General features: G+C 36.5%; 2 protein-coding genes and 1 long non-coding RNA gene across 4 annotated transcripts in view; 1 reads left to right on the top strand and 2 right to left on the bottom strand.

The window, feature by feature from the left end:
• Positions 1–86: 86 nt before the first annotated feature.
• On the bottom strand, positions 87–5,374 carry fbp1a (fructose-1,6-bisphosphatase 1a). The gene is made up of 7 exons (XM_027138595.2): positions 5,100–5,374; positions 4,088–4,250; positions 3,910–4,002; positions 2,755–2,895; positions 2,477–2,614; positions 1,500–1,619; positions 87–591 (listed from the first exon to the last, which is right to left on the bottom strand). The coding sequence occupies exons 1-7, from the start codon at positions 5,267–5,269 to the stop codon at positions 403–405; spliced, it is 1,014 nt and encodes a 337-aa protein (XP_026994396.1). The 5' UTR covers positions 5,270–5,374; the 3' UTR covers positions 87–402.
• Positions 5,375–6,428: 1,054 nt separating this feature from the next.
• On the bottom strand, positions 6,429–8,193 carry LOC125145598. The gene is made up of 2 exons (XR_007143998.1): positions 8,057–8,193; positions 6,429–6,794 (listed from the first exon to the last, which is right to left on the bottom strand). It is a non-coding gene; the product is annotated as an uncharacterized LOC125145598 (long non-coding RNA).
• A 31-nt stretch (positions 8,194–8,224) lies between these two features.
• kank1a (KN motif and ankyrin repeat domains 1a) overlaps positions 8,225–18,302 on the top strand; it is a 44,462-nt gene continuing 34,384 nt past the window's right edge. The window contains exon 1 of one of the 2 annotated variants that reach the window (XM_027138453.2): positions 8,225–8,356. The gene's annotated coding sequence lies outside the window, so the exon portion shown is untranslated. Of the gene's footprint in view, positions 8,357–9,884; positions 9,997–18,302 lie in introns of those variants that run through there. The other variant, XM_027138455.2, reaches the window with a different exon arrangement.

Raw genomic sequence — 18,302 nt, 5'->3', positions numbered from 1 at the left:
CTTCATTGCTCTCTTCTTATTTCATCACACACAGAAACTCATAATGGTCTAAAAACCCTTAACACAAGTGAAATCAACTACAGATACCTTTTTTTCTGGCACAGCTGAATTTATTATTTTAAAAAATAAAAAACTGAAACAGAAAAGGCACTTCATTTTCATTGCATTGACATAAAACGTTTTTTTTTGTGTGTAAACATTTTGTAGTGAGTGCAAATATGACAATGGCACTTCTTGGAGTACAGTATGCTTTTGTTTAAGCATTGTTTTAGTCCTGAGTAGATTTTTGGTTTGCAACCAACTGAATTTACATTAAGTGAGTGTGATAGACTTTATGTAAAATAAGAGTGATTGGAATTTGATGTTTGGTCTCTTTCTAGGTTTTGAAGTTTTAAGATTTGTTCACTTGTGATGCTTCTGGTAGATGGAGATATACTCTTTAACATCATCTGGGGATCCCAGGACCACCGGAGCCCTCTGATGGATGCTTTCAGGCTGGATGTCCAACACATTCATGGCACCTGTGGTGGCCATTCCACCAGCCTGCTCTATGATGAAGGCCATGGGGTTGCACTCATACAAGAGTCGTAGCTACGTCACAGAAAATCAAATCATTCTTACCATTCTTTTAACTAAACATTAATTAAATATTGTACATTTATGATAATGTTAAGAAATATCAAAATTGTGATAAAAATATCAGCAGACTCTCCTCAGAGTCTTGATATTTACTAGAATGTGAACAATACAACAACATCATAGAGGATAAAAAGTCAAAATAAATGCCTCTGGAGTCAGCTGACCAAAAATTATACATTGCTTAAAGGTGGGGTCTCTGTTGTTTGAGAAATGCTTCAGAAAACAAAACTAATGTGTAGCCAATGAGCAGAAAGGGGCGTGTCTTGTCAATATGGGTGGAGAGAGTGTTCAGTGTACATGTGTGACATTAGCAGAAAGCGGTTTTAACATTGACATGGCGGATAAAAACAAAGAAAGAAAGCAAAGAAAGGTTTACGATAAGGCAAGAAGTAGGACCCGTGTTAATATAGGATCAGCTTTCCAGCGCTGAAGGAGCGGCAAGGCCTGCGATGGGATGCCGATGTTGCTTTTTTCCCTCTCGATAGGTGAGTAACGTTGGTTTTGCTTTGTTTCACAGAACTAATATATGTCGTCCTTTGCATGATTATGCTTGTGTGTCATTTTTGCTTGTTTGTTTATCTGCAATCGTATTGTTCTTCCCTTCAGCTATGATAAAGGCACCTTTTTTTCATGGGTTACGTATGTGTGTGTGGGCGGAGCTATCAATGCAGGGGTGGGACCCATTTGGCTTTCAAACAACAGATACCACACCTTTAAAGCATTTTGCAACCAAATCTCATATCAGAGGCCAATGTTGATTTTATTCCAGAGTCCTGTTCTGTGGATTCAGTGGACTTTACAGGGTGTGACACTCTTACAATGAAAGTAGCTTAAAAACACAATTTTTCATTATACAGTACCTTTCCTTTAGGACTCTTCATATTACCAGGATAAAGGAAAACGCCTCCGTAAACAAGTGTCCTATGCACATCTGCTACCATGGAGCCCACATAGCGTGCACCATAGGGGGCACTGCCATCCTGTGGAAATACACAAACTACATCACATCAGCCACCTGCAGTAATAAACCTGAGAAAACAAAAAAGCATCAGTCTCTTGACTAAATCAAAATAAATTACATTTCAGAAAGTGATATTAAACAGGTTACATTGCTGAATACAAACTTAGGATTAGTGGTGTATTTAAAAGTAAACAAAAATTAACCTCAATCAAACATGTAGCTGATGCTATACATAGATATAGAATGGCTTTGAGACCAGTGTTTATCTGAGCAGACTACATAACACTGAAGCAAAAAACTTATTTTTACTTAATTAAGGTGTATTGCAATGGGTGGACTTGTACCCCAATTAACATTACACTGCATTTTGCTATAGTAGTTAGAAAAGCATATAGACTTCTGAAAGGTTCATGTGGCAACCCAATCCAACCAAGCCATCTAACAAAAAAACAGAAGTATCCGTGGTTGACAGATGCACAAATTTCACAAAACACATGCTGGTTAGTTGCGTTGCTTTATTTTCAAAACCAAAAATGGAGAATAGGGAGAAAAGACCCATGTGTAAATTTTCCATCAAGCGTGCTGCTTTTACTACAACTGTAAGCGAATGTGTATTAAGTAGTACTCAAGCTGCTGCTCGGTGCAGTGTCCATGTGACCATGGGATTCTGTGCAAACACGCATGCGCGCGCACACACACACACACACACACACACACACTCACACAAACACTCACACACACACTCACACACACACACACACACACACACATACACACATACACACATACACACATACACACATACACACATACACACACAGTGCAATCTGCTTATAAGTTTGCTAAAGCTGTGCCCAGGTGCAGGCCATACTATACCTCTGGGAATTTCTTCTTCTGTATGTATTCAGTGACAGCAGGGTCAAAAAACTTAGCATAGCCCTCATTGAGACTGTAAATATTCCCTTTTTTCTTTATTTTCACATCTCGGTCTACAAGAATGAACTCCCCAATTGCCTGCCAAGGATAAAGAGAAAAATATGCTCACACAAGGTCATTGTACATGTATAGCTTTGTATTTCCTTCCAAGAATTTGTTCCAACACAAAGAGCTCTTAACTATGAAGTGTATATTTAAGAACATTTTTTTTTGCTCACAGGATCCAGCATGAAGCAGTTGACACCTTGGCCAGTTGAGAGCACTATCATTGTTGCACTGCCGTATAGCGCATACCCAGCAGCCACTAGGTCTCTGCCCGGCTGCAGACCGTCCTTCTCACTTGGCTCGTCATCTGTGCACTTAGGAAAGACCGATCTGTGAGAATGTTTTACTAAATAAACTGGATATATGTAGAGATTACTGGATATTACTGGATAAATTCTGATTTTATGACAGGATGCTTGATTATTTAGCTTTGAGAAAGCTTGGAAAGTCAATGCTTCTGTACAGCAACTTCAAAAACCCAATTAAGATCAATAACTACATTACTAATAGAGTACACACATTGCAAACCCATGGCATTAACTCATATTATGTTATGATGTTAAAAACTTGGGTGTATTTATTGATAGCTCTCTGAAGCTGAACACACAGATAAATCATGTTGTAAAGTCTATTTTTTTTCATCTGAGAAATCTGGCCAAGATGAAATCTTGTCTGACATTTAAGAGTTTCGAAATTGCAATTCATGCTCTCATATCATCAAGACTGGACTATTGTAATTCGTTTTTGTAAAGGAATTAGTCATGCCTCTATCTTACAGCTGCAGAAGGTTCAAAATGCTGCTGCAAGATTATTAATGAATATTAAAAAACATGAACACATCACTCCGTCCCTGGTCTCCCTGCATTGGCTTCCTGTACAGTACAGGATTGATTGTAAGTTACTTTTACTAGTATATAAATCTCTGCATGGCCTTGCACCATCTTACTTATCAGATTTGTTAACTGAACATCAAACGGGAAGAGCATTGAGATCAACAACTCAAAATTTACTTAAAATTCTGAGGACCAAGTTAAGCCGGAAAGGGGATTGTGCATTTGCGGCAGTAGCACCTAGACTTTGGAATAGCTTACCCATGTACGTTAGGGATGCTGATTCCGTACACATATTTAAAATACAACTTAAGACATACTTGTTTTCCATGACATATCCCTCTTGTTGAAATATTTTTATTATTACGGTTGATGTGTGTATTGCTATTATTAAAATTGTATTTATCTCTTTTTCATACTTAGATGTTGTAAAGCACATTGGTCAACATGTGTTGTTTGAATAGTGCTATACAATTAAAATTGACATTGACATTATACCTTTTTATAAATAGCGAAGATGGTCCCGATGGAAGCCAGGCAGTCGATGTTGGAGGATCCATCCAGAGGATCGAAACAGACCACATATTTACCCTTTGGAAACAATACATGGAAATATTTTACTCAATATTGCTTTGAGCAATGAAGACCAGGTATCATCTCATTCTCCTGCTCATACCCTGCTCTCAGGCTCCACTATAAGGGCGTTGTCATTCTCCTCAGTGATCAACACACAGGAGGTGAAGGAGGATTTGATCATGTTAATGACCAGGTCATTTGAAAGGACATCCAGCTTCTTCACCTGGTCCCCTGTAATGTTTGTACTGCCAGCAATGCCGTACCTATGCAATAACAAGATCAACAGGTTTTAACATTTGAACAAGCTGAATGAACAAAATACCATTGGTGTATTCATACTTGAGTTTTGCGAATGTTAAACTTTAACTGAAAGTTTAAAGAAACAAGGAAATCAAAAAACAAATACTCCACTGTGGAGCGATGTCTTGTATTCATCAGTACAGTTTTTGGTGCAAATTTCACCAGGTTGAATTACAAACAGGATATTTACACAAGTGCTCTATTGAAACCTACCCTTATGCAACTTACCAAACATGCTGAAATACAGCACTGTATCCTCATAGCTAGTGCAGGTTCCCTAAGTACTGCATGATAAAGTACTTACAATATAGTTACAATTGCACATGTTCATGGTTATTCTGTACCGCATTTTATTCTGCTTACCCGCAGCAACCGGTTTCCTTTAACCTTTTGCCTATTACTGTCTAATTCAGTGTTTTTTAAGTTGTAGTTTAAGGAATTCCCAAATAACCCAAAGGCAATTAAAAATCTCAAACAATTATTGATCAGCTTTACAGAAGTGATAAATATTCTGGAACATCTGGTCATAAATGTTATATTAGATCTAGTCATACATGTTATAATAGATCTGGTCATAAAAATTCTGCAAGATCTGGTAATAAATATTCTATTAGATCTGGTCATAAATCTTATGGAAGATCTGGTCATAAATCTTGTGGAAGATCTTGTCATAAATCTTTAGGAAGATCTGGTCAGATCAAGCTGGATTTTTCAACAGGGAAGGTAAAGCATTTCATGCATATGTGGAAGTTTTCTTCACAAATATTAGCAACACTGGCAAATGCAAACTTTTATAAGAGTGAATAACTTACAGGTGAGCGATGCCTGCTTTTCTCACAGCACTGGATATTGCTTTAATAGCTGTACACATAGCATTCAGGAGGGTCGTCAGTTCCCCTGTGGCCTTCACTTTCCTTCCTTCCTCCAACAAAAACCTGGTCAAAGTGATCGCATTGGTATCGAAAGCGGCGCGGTCCGACATGTTCAATGAAGGAAGAAAAGACACACGAAAAGCTCTGAGAACAATAAACAAGAGAAGTTACAAATGTTGTTTTTCTGCTACATTTACAACACGGAACTAACCAGGGAAAAAGGCGTGTGGCTTTCACGCCAATCAAAAGTGTAGAAACAGCAAGGGGGCGTGGATATGTACAAGGGGGCGTGGTTTCGAGCTACATATACAATGCTGTGTTGTAAAAATTCCCCTAGGATTTATTAAAGATACCTTCATACTGATTTGATGTTTGCTGTGTTATTGTCAGCGTCACGCATTATATAGTTCTAAAATTAAACAGACTTGTTGGGACTAAAGAGTTAGAGTAATAATAAAAATATATATAAATGATCTCGTTGAATGACGTATTTATGGCATCTAAAGGTTGAGCACGAGACACTCAGTTGCATTGAATCTCCTAAAAGTAACAGGTTTTTTAATCCTAGAGTAGAGATATTACCTACACCAGTTCATTAAACACAGACATAAGCAAAACAGCGGCACCGAATATCCTTTATTTAATAATAATAATAATAATAATAATAATAATAATAATAATAATAATAATAATAATAGAGATGGCATGATACGCTTTTCTTTTGTGATACTGAAACCCTAAGCATCTGATGATCGATATATAAAAAACTTTAAAAAGGATTTTTGTTGAACACGTTCTACAGAAATACAAGAAAATACACATATCTAAAACATGACATACAAAAGAGCAACATGTCTTTTAAATGAAATTCAAACACAATGAATATTAGTATAAAATATCAATAGAATCAATTTATTCCCAACAAAAAGATTTTATTAAGTTAAATGTTTGTTGTTGCTGAAGAAGAAAAAAAAATCAGAAACCCATTTTTAAAATGTATAGTACATTCAGATAAATAAAAACAATTATCCATTAAAATATAACTAATTATGCATCATTTACATCATGGTGGACAATGATATTTAGCTGTATGCTTCTAGATCTTTAGTATGTTATGATTTTTCTAAACCTTCTTTAGACACTAGATGTCAGGCTTAAGCAAAACTTATTTGCTCTTACAAAAAACATTTGGTGAAAAAGCCTAGAGATAATCCAGATTTAGAAAATGTCAGCTGGCATAGTTACATCTTATGAGCCAAACAACATAAATTACAAAGTTGTGTCCTTTTTAATCTCTTTAAAAGTTAACAGAATAAACAGGTAATACTGAACACACAAGTGTGTTTTAACACTGTATTTAGGGTTTAACACAGGATCTCTTCTCTATAAGGATTATAATGGTTCATTGTAAGATCCAGTGCACTTAAGATAAGCCTCATTAATCCCTTATAGGAAAGAAGGCACACAGTCTTAGTTGTATTAAAGAATATCTATTTGAACTATGTCATTAGACAGTAGTTGAAAAAGACATAATGTTTATGGTAAACAGCCAAAAGTATATAAAATGCAAAAGTTAAATCTGCGGTGTCTTGCTTCTGCTTCAAAATATTCAATGTCATGTCTCAGCGTTGCAAGCTAAAAGAAAAGACATAATGTGGTTCTGCATCATTATCAAAACCCAAAATATAACAGAATAATATAACACTATAAACACCCTTGGTAGTCAGTGAAAAGAGGACAACTACAGTGAATATTTAATAGAGAAGGAGCTTCCCAATCAGATCTTTACTGTATAGAGTCTATATACGAGCCTAAAGATTTTCTGTGTATAGGTTCACAACACTGAAACCAAATAATTTTAAAGCTCACATAAGTTTTAAAAATGGTGTAAAAATGAAAGCAAAATTTAAGAATAGAAAATAAACAATGACATTATTTTATGTCATTGAGTATTCCTTACTGGTGGAAACTTTCAGAAAAAAAGGCAGACTATTTTTGAAAGCAATCACCTAGGAAGGCTATTAAGACAGCATTAGAGTGAGACTGACTGGAACAAAGTTAATGTTTGCCTGGATTTAGAAATACATGTCTTGTGTCATGTACACGGAGAGTTTATAGGACAATTTCAAGGACAGTTTCTTAAAAAATGTTAACAATTAGAATACATTTATAAAACATTCAAAAGTAATCATTTTAAAACATTGGTACAAGTATAGAGAATAATAATAATAATAATAATAATAATAATAATAATAATAATAAGTAGAAGAAGAAGATAATTTCTCTTGGTTTAAATGCATATTTGATATATTGTACACTGATAAAAAAAAAATCAGTAAGACTCCTTCCCAAAAAACTAACTAAGAATAACTCCCAAAACATTCAGAAGAATATAAAACAGTCACAGTTCATTTGCAGTCTTTGACTTTTGGTGAAAAGGTCATTTCCAATGTCACTATAACCTATTTAGCTTGATGTGGACAGCAGCACGGCTCTGTGTACTGGTAACATATAAATATTACATATTGTATTTTTTTATACTCCTCATTCTCTAACACATATTGTGCATTACATACATCTGCACTATTTTATTTAAGTGCATCTATATATACACCCTATTGTACATTCGGCCTAATATTTATAAATGGATGAATGAATACATACGTTGTCTATCTATCTATCTATCTATCTATCTATCTATCTATCTATCTATCTATCTATCTATCTATCTATCTACACAAACACGTGTCTGACCAACCTGATGAAATTTTTAATATTTTGGTCAAAATAAAAGTAAAAATATTCTAATTCTACATATTTTACACAGAGATTTGTAATGTAACGAGACTTAATAAGAGAAAACAAGTTGCTTCTCTATGTAAGAGTAATCTGAGCACCTGAGCTCGTGCGCGTCACGCCATGTTCGCTGTTGCACGAGAACCAACAATGCCTAGTTGCGCGCATGCGCTCTGAGGAGTCGGTTCACTGGACAGGCGGACTGCGAATGCAAAACTGGCAGAGCTAAGTGGGAAAGACATGTAGACCTCTACAGATATAGACTACTACTTGGTTTTATAATTGCAAAGAAAGCTGATAAAACCAAAAACTTTAGCTGGGTTTAAGAGCGCACCTGTGCCATTTACCTGTTTGAGACGAACCGAGTCTCAACCGCAACTTCACGCGCCTTTGGAGAAGCAGTGAGTTTATTTATGTTTTAAATGTCACTTTAAAACGACCATTTATTTTTGACACATTGTTCGACTTTACGTAAGTGTGTGTAAGGTGTAGAGTTTATTTTGCTTTGTTTATTAGTGTTTTCTTTCTCTAATAGCATTTGGGTTTCTTTGTTTCAGTTTTGTTATAAAATAATTTGCATTTTTGCAACAAAAATACAGAGATTCCAAATTTGGTTTGAAACAAAAAACAATTCCTGGCACTTTGAGTGGTTATATGATGGCGAGCTTGTGTTGCTCGAATTGTGGCGTGCTTTTATGTGTCCCTGTTGTCTCTATATCTCTCTTACACAGACTCAAACACACACACTCTCAAACACACACACACACACACACACACACACACACACACACACACACACACACCTGTTCGCATATTGGCCATTATAGGCTTAAGGTGCTTACATGTTGATTGGGTTATTTCTGTTGGATTATGTTGGTGAAAGCAGTAACAGCTGTTCAATACAGTCAGTGTGTGATCTGGTGTTTAAAACCAGGACATGTGGTAGCATAGTGGTTAAGGTGTTGGGCTACCAATCGGAAGGTTGTGAGTTCGATCCCAGGTTTACCAAGCTGCCACTGTTGGGCCCTTAACCCGCAATTGCTCAGTTGTACAAAAAAAATGAGACAACGTAAGTCACTCTGGATAAGGGCGCCTGCCAAATGCTGTAAATGTTTAAGAAAAATCCTCATTTGCAGAATGGACTATTAACCCTTCATTGTTCCAGTAATATAGAAATATCTTACATGAGACATGCATGGAAGTGTTTAGAAAACACTCTTGGCTATAAACTTTTATTATGAAAACAATTTCATTGTCATTCATTATACAGGGTGTAAATGACAATACAAATGGATTGTACTGTTATCACTAGTGTAACTGACATGTAGCTGTTATCATGTATGGTCTCCTGAGAAACGTGAATGGGGTGTACATTTCAAGCTTTACTCATTGTGGTTCATTTATTTTAGTTTAAACATTACTCTATATCAGTGTATTCAGATGAAAGTCACATAAGTGAACAAGAGATTTACTTTTTATGAGAGTGTTGAGCAGATAATGAATGAAAACTATTCCTATTGAATTGCCTAAAAAGGCTTTTAAATGACAGTGTAACAGTGAACGCTAGCGTGCGTTCAAGTCCACTTCACAATTTGACTTGCCTATTAACATAAAACAACGTCTAAAATAATCTTGGTGTATTTAACTTCACCTGTATTGAAGACGTATTGAACCTGTAGTACTTTTGAAGCCATGTGCTTTAATTTTTTGTAGACAGAAATATGGCAACATTTGTAACGGCAATTTAAATTCCTGAATATTCTAATCTTTAAAATATAACCTGTATTTTAGTGTATGTTAATAATTTGTGATAATATAATACTAAGGGAAGCATCAGGGTCCTATGTTCATTCCTGAGCACAGTTTGGTTATATTCCTGTGTGTGTGCTCGTTTGGGTTCTGCTGTTTCTTCCCACCTCCCAGAAACACGTCATTACGTAGCTTGGCTCTGGTAACTTGCTTCTAGAAGTGAACATTCAGTGTCCCCGGGATAGACACTGGATCCAATGTGACCCTGACAAGGAGAAAACAGTAACTAAAAGTGAGTGACTGAATAAAATACTGTATACTATAATGCAGCATATAGTAAAATGTTGTTTTCCTGGATTTATTTATAAATGTTCCTAGAGAGGCTTAAGAAATTCATGGCTGTTATTTGAGAGCAATAGGAACTCCTTCAGCGTCTTTATATCCCTGGAGAGGATGTGATTTACAGTGCGTTTCCATCCGTTTGCAGGAAGTTGTCCACTTCTCTTCAAGACTGATCTCAAAATGATTGCAACTGGAAATACCTGATGTGTTAAAGGCAAATTATGCTTTTCTTTATAGTAGTGGTTTCTAAAATAGATACCATATGCATGTCTTTGGTGTTGTGCTTTTGTATTCAATATTTGAATCCTGAAATTAGATCATTTTTTTCATAGAGATGGTTGTGTTTTGACTTTGGTGTACATTTTGGACATGTTTCTTTTTTCAGCTCAGAGACAGAGGAACATTGTGTGTGTGTGTGTGTGAGACCTGCACTAAACAAAAACATCATTATGTGATGGTGAAAGGGGTTGTCATCGACTTTCACATGTTATCGCCAGAGAAAATGAAGCCTCTTGTTGCGCACATCTGAAGCGTGGGACCGCACTCCCTTATTCTCATAGTGTTTCATCAGAAGACAATTTTTGGATTCTTTCTTTGCCAATTTCTCTAGTAGAAATATGGGAACAAGTCCACATCCAAATCTGGGCAAGCCATGTCCTGTAATGTTGGAACATTAGAGATGAAATTTGGCTCATACAGAGAGAATCAGGATTTTTTAAACAATAAATAAATAAAAATAATGGTTTTCAGTGTAAAATATGCTTTCTTAAGGACCTAATGAAAGACTGCGTTTAAGAATGGATAAAAAAAAATCTTCCAGCTTTTATGTCCGAATCAGAGGGATGGTGATGGTGAAAAACATATGCTTTTGTGTTTGGTTTTTGTAATTGTGTGTGTGAGTAGTTAATTGTTTCACAGTGCTAGTTTGAATTGCATAAATGTGTAGTTGATGCTTCGAAACCTGTTTTTGAGGCTATGCCTGTTATCTCTTAGCTATGTAGCTTGCACCTGACTAGCATCAAGTGTTAAGAAGTTAAGAAGTGTACTGATCAGGCTAATTTATTAGAAAGCTTGTTTAAACAGATGCGTTTTTCACAAACATCCCAAATATAAGTAGGCCCCTGTGACCATTTGGCTGGAGTCTGTCCAAGTTATCACCTCACTGAGAAAACTCTGCATGTGGAGATCAAAGATCACGTGTGTGGATGAGGGAAATGTCACCTCTGGCACCCTGGCAGGCTGTAAAACTGCTCCATGTTTACCCAGGTGAAATGACTTCCACTTTTACTGTTGATGCCGTCACTGCAAGCCTGCCTTTACGGTTGTTCATGTTAAATAATAGCGTTCTTCATGCTTTTAGCCATTGCACTTTATGACCAGTTTGGTCCAAACAAGGTTTCAGACTAGCCTGATCCCCAATATAGTTTATATTTCTAAAAAATGCTATTTATTTTCTGTTCTATTCGAAATGATGTGATATCCCAAAGTGGTCATAGATTGATGCTGAGTGAATATTCAAACCAACGAGCAATGACTATAAGTGCACTTCTTGCACAAAGAAGTAAACAAATCCTCTGCGCTTTTGCTGGTGCCTGTTCCATGCATTGTGATGTGCGACTCAATATACTCGTATTGTTAGCACACAAATAACAAATAAAATTAATGGAAAAGCAATTAGACTCATCAAACATCAGTGAAACCAGATCTTTTTGACCAACCAGCCATGTTGATCAAATTGCTGAGTTTTGATCTACTCGTAGAAATCTGTGCAAAGATCTTGATCATTTGAGTTCATTTTACATCGCAAACCCTAAATAAAGGACATAACTACTAAGTCTTAGTGTGAGATATTAAATTAAGAGTTAATTCTTCACAGAGTGATGACAGTGTTATTTTGTTACTTTGTGGAGGTCTTATCATGGTTTTATTTCCGAATTAATGTTATTTTTGAAAAAAGATATAATTAGAAAATAATAGCAATATATAAGGTGGTGGATTTATATAAAGTTTGATCCACAGAGTCATTTAAAGTTTGTTTAATTGATTACATTTGATGGCTGTATATAACCTAACCTAACGAACTGTGATGGTAAATGCAGCTAAAGTGCATTTCTTTTTTCTTGCTGGTTAATCTATAAACAGTTTATGAAATAGGCAACAGAATTATGTTGAAAATTAATTGAAAGAATGTGTTTTTCCTCACAGGAAGTAATGAGATCTTAGTTATGTAACTAGTGCCAGTCTATTGATTTATGCTTAAATCTGGTTCCTTCACCAATTTGGTTTGGTGTCCTGTTCATTTAAAGCTCTGCCACAGTTTGATTTGAACCTTGTTTGTACCTCTATTGTGTAATGCAGTCTCTAATTTTCAAAGTAAAGGTTTTGGGGGGAAAATCCTTTTTTTTTTTTTAATGTTTATTTTGCTCAATTTGAATACATACTGGTTCACAAGGGTACAGAATTATTGAGCTCTTAAAATAATCAACGAAAGTAAATATAATGTTGACACAAAATTAAATGTCCGTTTACTTCTCAAATGACATGATCGGACATGGCTCAGTGATTTGAGATCACTCTTTTTCTTCTGTCTATTCTTCAGGGTTTTGTTCCGTGGGCATTTGTCTTGTTCTTGAAATAGGAACGAGCAAAGTGCATATTCTCAGTAATAACAAGTTTCACCATCAGTCCTAGGATCATGGTTACACTGTGGAATAAAGACTGTCTGGAGGCCAAAGTCTGCAAAAGTTGGCTCTTTTCCAGTTTTTTTCTAAATGAAACTTTTATGAATTGGTGATCACCATTGCCATCAACAAGGTGGCCAGACAGTCCATCCACCATCAAGTGAATGACCTATGTTGGTTAGGTCAGTGGCCCCTCACTGTGGTCATTGTGGCCAGCTAGACTTTTGTTTGGCTTTGAAGTCTTAGTCTGAGCTGGAGAGTGTCATGGGTGAAGTTTCTGTCGGGAATGTTTTGAAATGATGACACAGGCTTTCGTCTAAGTGTCATGTCCCAATGAGTATTCTGAGAACTGTCAAAGAGGACATGTTTCCCCTATTTTAAAATGTTCACAGTATTTATTTGCTTACTCTAGATTGGACGATATGCATATTCAAGTAAAGGGCAGCATTACTAGGATTTACTATGCCTATATCGAGTATAGTGTAGAAGATGTAGGAACACTTTAGACATAATCTTATCTGACTTCAGCAGTTCTCAGATTATTCAGTAAGAAAAAAAACAAGCTTGTGTCTTAAAATCAGATTAAGACCATTATCAGATATAAGATCATTATCAATTACAACAACATTGATTTTAGGTTAAAAAAAAGGGTCTTTATTGCCTCTATACTGTTTTTCTACATCTGTGCATGAGCACATTAAAGTACAACCAACCAGTTTGGATCATAATAGAAATGTTGATGATAATAAACTAGCAGCAATTTTGGAACCTGATAGCAGACTCATTAGCTTCTATTAATCTGGAAAACATTGTGGTTTTATCTGACAAACACAACAGTATATAGTTTCAAAAATGTATTGGGTAAAAAACTTTCAGTTGCTGGATAAAATAGTGCAAACACATAGCTAATAAAACTAATTTGATTGAGTCAAGAGTCCCAAAAATGTCACTTTAACCGCGATCCACTGGCAGCGTTCTCCATGTCAGATTATACTCTGAAGATCCACTAATGGTAGACCTGTGGTTTAAAGAAATGTACTTAGCTTTGCTTGTGTCCTCGGCTATTGTGATATGGTATTGTACAGTAAATGGGATTGCATAAACTGAAAATTTTTCAAAGTGTACTTCTGGTAACATGCATTTTTTTTTATGTCTAAGAGCATAACATATTTTGTAGATTTCTTGGGTTTTGCATAATCTATGGCATCCTCCTTTTGTTGGTTTTTGGATGAGAATCCAAGTTTTATTAAACACTAAAACACTTCCATAACTTTGTTAGCTGTCTTTGGTCACATGTGTTGTGCATATTGTGATGTGCTCACCATCACATTATCTGAACTGACAGTGTTTTGTCTAAAACAGCACAACTGAACCAAAAATCAGGCAGTGTAAACCCAGCTTAATGTATGGTACATGGCTGCTTGAATAAACTGATAAATGCCATATTATTAATGTGCCTGTAAGCACATCTGCTGTCCTTTTTTTAATTCAACTTTTTTTTAAGGTCATTTATGGATATGTACAATCAAGGTCCCTTATGCAAGACTTTAAATGTCCGTACAAGTCTTTACTTTACACATAATTGAGGGGTACATGTTTAAACATGAAGATGCTATTCAAGTTGAGTGTGTCTTCTGTCAGTTGCTAGGATTACCCTGTGTACAAAAACCCCTACATGGCAAATTTGTCCGACTTTTGGTTCTTTATGACATTAAGACCTGTTTTGCACAGGCACCATTTTTACGTGCTTAATCACATTCCGTTCGTAGTTGAATAGATGCAGTTAAGCTGTTAAATGTCGGGTAAGCTCCATGTTCTGAACTTAAAATGCAGAATGCATGATGGATGCCTGAGTGCAAAGCTCTGAGTGCATTCTTGCCTGTTTTGTTGCCCTCCGTGTATGTCTGCTAATTGATCAGTATATAAAGAGAAATATCTCACTTCACTATTACATGTTAAATATTGAGTCTAATAAAAATGGGTTATTTGTTAAAAAATGTCATGTTTGATTATAAATATTTAAAAAAAAAATGCATTGTGTGCCTGAAGCAAACATTTTCTTTGTAATTTCCTGCAACCTGATGATTGATTAAATAAAATTAAAAGAATTAAAAAGATTTTTAATTTAGAGAGAGGTCTAAATTTTAACATGCACCCGAACTATCATCTTCATGAGCTCTGAATGCTTAGAATTTCATGAAGAATGGGATGTCTTCTTTTAGATGCCTCAAATTCCCATGCAGCTCAGCTTAAACTAAGCATTATGGATTTGGTAGTGTGCCACCAGAGCCACTGCAAAGAACCCCTTGAACTGCCCTGCTTTTCAGCTCGGCTCTGAATAGATTGCCCCTGGGAAGTGTAAGGAGCGCCTTGCTTGACGAGGCCTGCCGTAATTGAATGTTTTGATAGCTCTTTATGATGGAGCTTGATGAAAACACGAGGGGGTCAGTCAGAAACTGCAGTCATGCAAGGAATCCAATTGCTTGTTAAGCTTTAAACTTGGTGCCTTTTCTACCATGATTCCTGGCACTTATTGAAGATCTGAATGGAGAAAGTCAAAAGAAGAAACAACCCACCAGAAGCCTGCATTTAGGTTCACCAGGGAATGGAATGTAGCTGGGCGTAAATCGAGCTGGTACATTTCAAGGTTCAGGTTTTGGGCAGGAACAGGCAGGCCTGAAAGAAAAGATTCTCCAAAAAGGAAAAGCATTCAGATAAACAAAACCTAAATATAAATGTGAGGAGATCAAAGTGTTCGGGTAAAAGGCTTTATTTTTGTATTGCTACTAAGCATTAGCTTTGCTTAAGTCTAAGTAGCTTTGCCGTATACACTCACTTATTCTTGCTTTACAATAAAGTTTTTCTATTATTTTAGGGAACAAAGGAAACATCTGGGCATATAAACTTTTTATGCTTACATAATTATACATTTTATAATTTTTCTGGAAGAATGCTTTTTGTCTTTGTTTCTGCTTACAAAATGCTAAAAGTGGACATGGGAGGACATTCAAAAGCAAGTATACAGCATGCGCTATGGAAAACTCTTCTGTATTTAGGCCACCCGTGTCCTCGGGTTTCAATTGTGGCTGCTTGCTACGCCCAGTCAGCCCTCTCAAGTTACCCCTGCGCTGTCGTCTCTATCTCTATGGGCTGAGCTGCTGACCTCACACTCCTTGTCCCTTTGGGTTTTCCAGTGTTCGAGAGCTATAGAGTGATGTTAAAGAAAGAAAGGACTTGAGTGGTCTCTCTTAATCTCACTTCTGCCTGCTCCCATAGGAATTTTGCTACTGGAGTTTTAAGTAAAACATATTCTGCTTGAACACTGTAAAATGGTGTTCAGGCCAGCCCTAGTTCTTCTGTTTATACAATACATTTTACATTTACATTTATGGCATCTTATCAGACGCTCTTATCCAGAGCAACTTACATTTATCTCATTGATAAATGAACTATTGAAGGTTAAGGGCCTTGCTCAGTGGCTTAGGAGTGACAGCTTGGTGGCTCTGGGATTTGAACTCCCGAATACCCCCGATCAGTAGTCCAACACTTTAATCACTGAGCTACCACATCCCGTGTGCACAATATGCTCACATACTAACCCAGATGAAGAAAACGGAAACCAGTCACACTTAATTGGCAATGTGATAAAACTATTTTTTACACCTGACCATTTCACCCATGTTGTCCTTCACCAAACCTGTTGCCTGTCTCTGTCTATCTCTGTGTTGGATCAAATGGGCCCAAACTTGTTCCAGCGTAACATTTTCACTGTGCACAATGTTAATCATGACATGGTTTGCTATGGTTGGAGTTGACCTTGGGTGACCTTGGCTGGCCTGATCACCCAAACCCCACTAAAGACCATTGGGATGAGCTGGAATTCCCAATGCATCTCCGACTTCCTTGACCTACACCAATGCCCAGCTTTACTAATGCTGTTGTGGCTGAAGTAGTACAAATCCCTACAATCTAGTGAAAAGTCTTCCTCGAATCGTGAAGGTTATTTCAACAGCAAAGGGTCATATCCCAATATGGAATGGGATATTTATCATGTATGTGATGGTGTTCACAAACATTTTGCCCTATATTGTGTTTCTAATTTTTTCATCATACTTTTTGAACTTGGCTGGCTTTTTTTTTCTGGCAGACCACAGAATTGTAGCGCCATACATTAAACTGATTTTACTATACATAAACATGTAAGTAGCATTTATAGTTGAGACTTTGCTTCCGGATGTCTGACTTCAACATTTATATTGTTAGTGAATTTGTTCTTTAAGAGTTTCCACCATATGTTGCTTTGTGGCTAGATTTGTTGTATACTACCCAGAAGTCTTAGATCTTAGAAGTACTCTGCAATTAAACATCATACAATACTATACTCTCAATTGCTATTTTTCTAGTTTTACAGTTTAAAACTGTCACCATTCAGCCCTGTAATCTCCAGATGTTGTGGCCACCCTTCTAATTTGTTGGCATACCTACCAATCATTGTACACCCCTTTTAAAAACAGCTGCCAGAGGAGGAATGCCATATCTGATGGTGATGATTGGCATGTAGAAACAGAAGGTACAGTAAGAAGGAAACCTTTAAAAAGCTTTATTTGAGGATCTTCCAATTGCAGGTGGGCTTGATGAAAGTTATAAGAATACGATGTGTAGGGGCTTGCCAATAGCACAACAATATGGTTCACTAGCTGGAGTTCTGTTGATTCCAGAGACATTCAAGGCTGGGATTTCAGGAGATGTTGAGCAGCTCTTTCAGATGCCATCAGAAAAAGAAAATCAGAGAAAGCAAGTGTTGGATTTTAATTATCCAAGAATGCAAGTAATTGCAAAACTACAGTAAAGTCTTTCTAGTTTTTCTTGCCAAAGCCTGCATTAGGCCTCTCATGTTTCTGTTTTTACAAATAAGGCCAGGTTTGCCGTGGTAACAGAGGATCCATGCTGATGATGTCTCCTGGTGGGCTGTTTTATCCCTCCCTTTCTGTTCAAAGAATGAACATTTAATATATGTTTACTGAAAGATCATATCCTTTTGTGTGTGCCTGTTCAGAGTAATGCTCAGGGCGAATTGAGCCTAGTTTGTTTATTGAAATGAGTGCACAACGTCACATTCTCAGCTGGACTGACGAAAACTTGCACTGCAGGGTTTTTATCCCGTTTCTTTCTGATCGTTTAGTGTTTCCAAAACTATTTTGACAGGCATACTGACATGTTGTTGTTGATGATGTTTCAACAGCTGATTCAACATGGCTGGAGTCCAGATTTTATCTTGTGTTATTTCCTAAGGGTGTTATTCAAATCTCTGCTCCCATCAGCTTGGCCCTGTTATGTAAATGATGGGTATGGATCTCTGTCATGGATATCTGCAGTATACCATTTCTCAGCTATTGTATCACCAAGGAAATTCTTAGAATCAGATTATGTAATCACTCTTTATGGTTTATGTATGCTTTGGATTATGGATTCTGTTGACTGGAAAGGCTTTAAAGTCTGGTGCTTCTGGTCATTGGTTGTTGTGAACCATGAATTTGATGTTCCTTATAAATGATGCATGGTGCTTGGTCATGGG

This window comes from Tachysurus fulvidraco, chromosome 9, assembly GCF_022655615.1.
Source record: "Tachysurus fulvidraco isolate hzauxx_2018 chromosome 9, HZAU_PFXX_2.0, whole genome shotgun sequence".
Taxonomy (NCBI): Eukaryota; Metazoa; Chordata; class Actinopteri; order Siluriformes; family Bagridae; genus Tachysurus; species Tachysurus fulvidraco.
Note: the sequence above shows the minus strand (reverse complement) of the source record. Positions and strands in the feature narration are given on the sequence as shown.

Bases quoted from the DNA above. Each gene is read 5' to 3' on its own strand.
- fbp1a (XM_027138595.2), bottom strand. From the start codon at position 5,269: ATGTCGGACCGCGCCGCTTTCGATACCAATGCGATCACTTTGACCAGG. The intron at 1,620-2,476 runs GTATAGTATGGC...GTATTTCCACAG, and splicing joins AGAAGAAGAAATTCCCAGAG to GATGGCAGTGCCCCCTATGG. The intron at 592-1,499 runs GTACTGTATAAT...TCTGTGACGTAG, and splicing joins TGAAGAGTCCTAAAGGAAAG to CTACGACTCTTGTATGAGTG.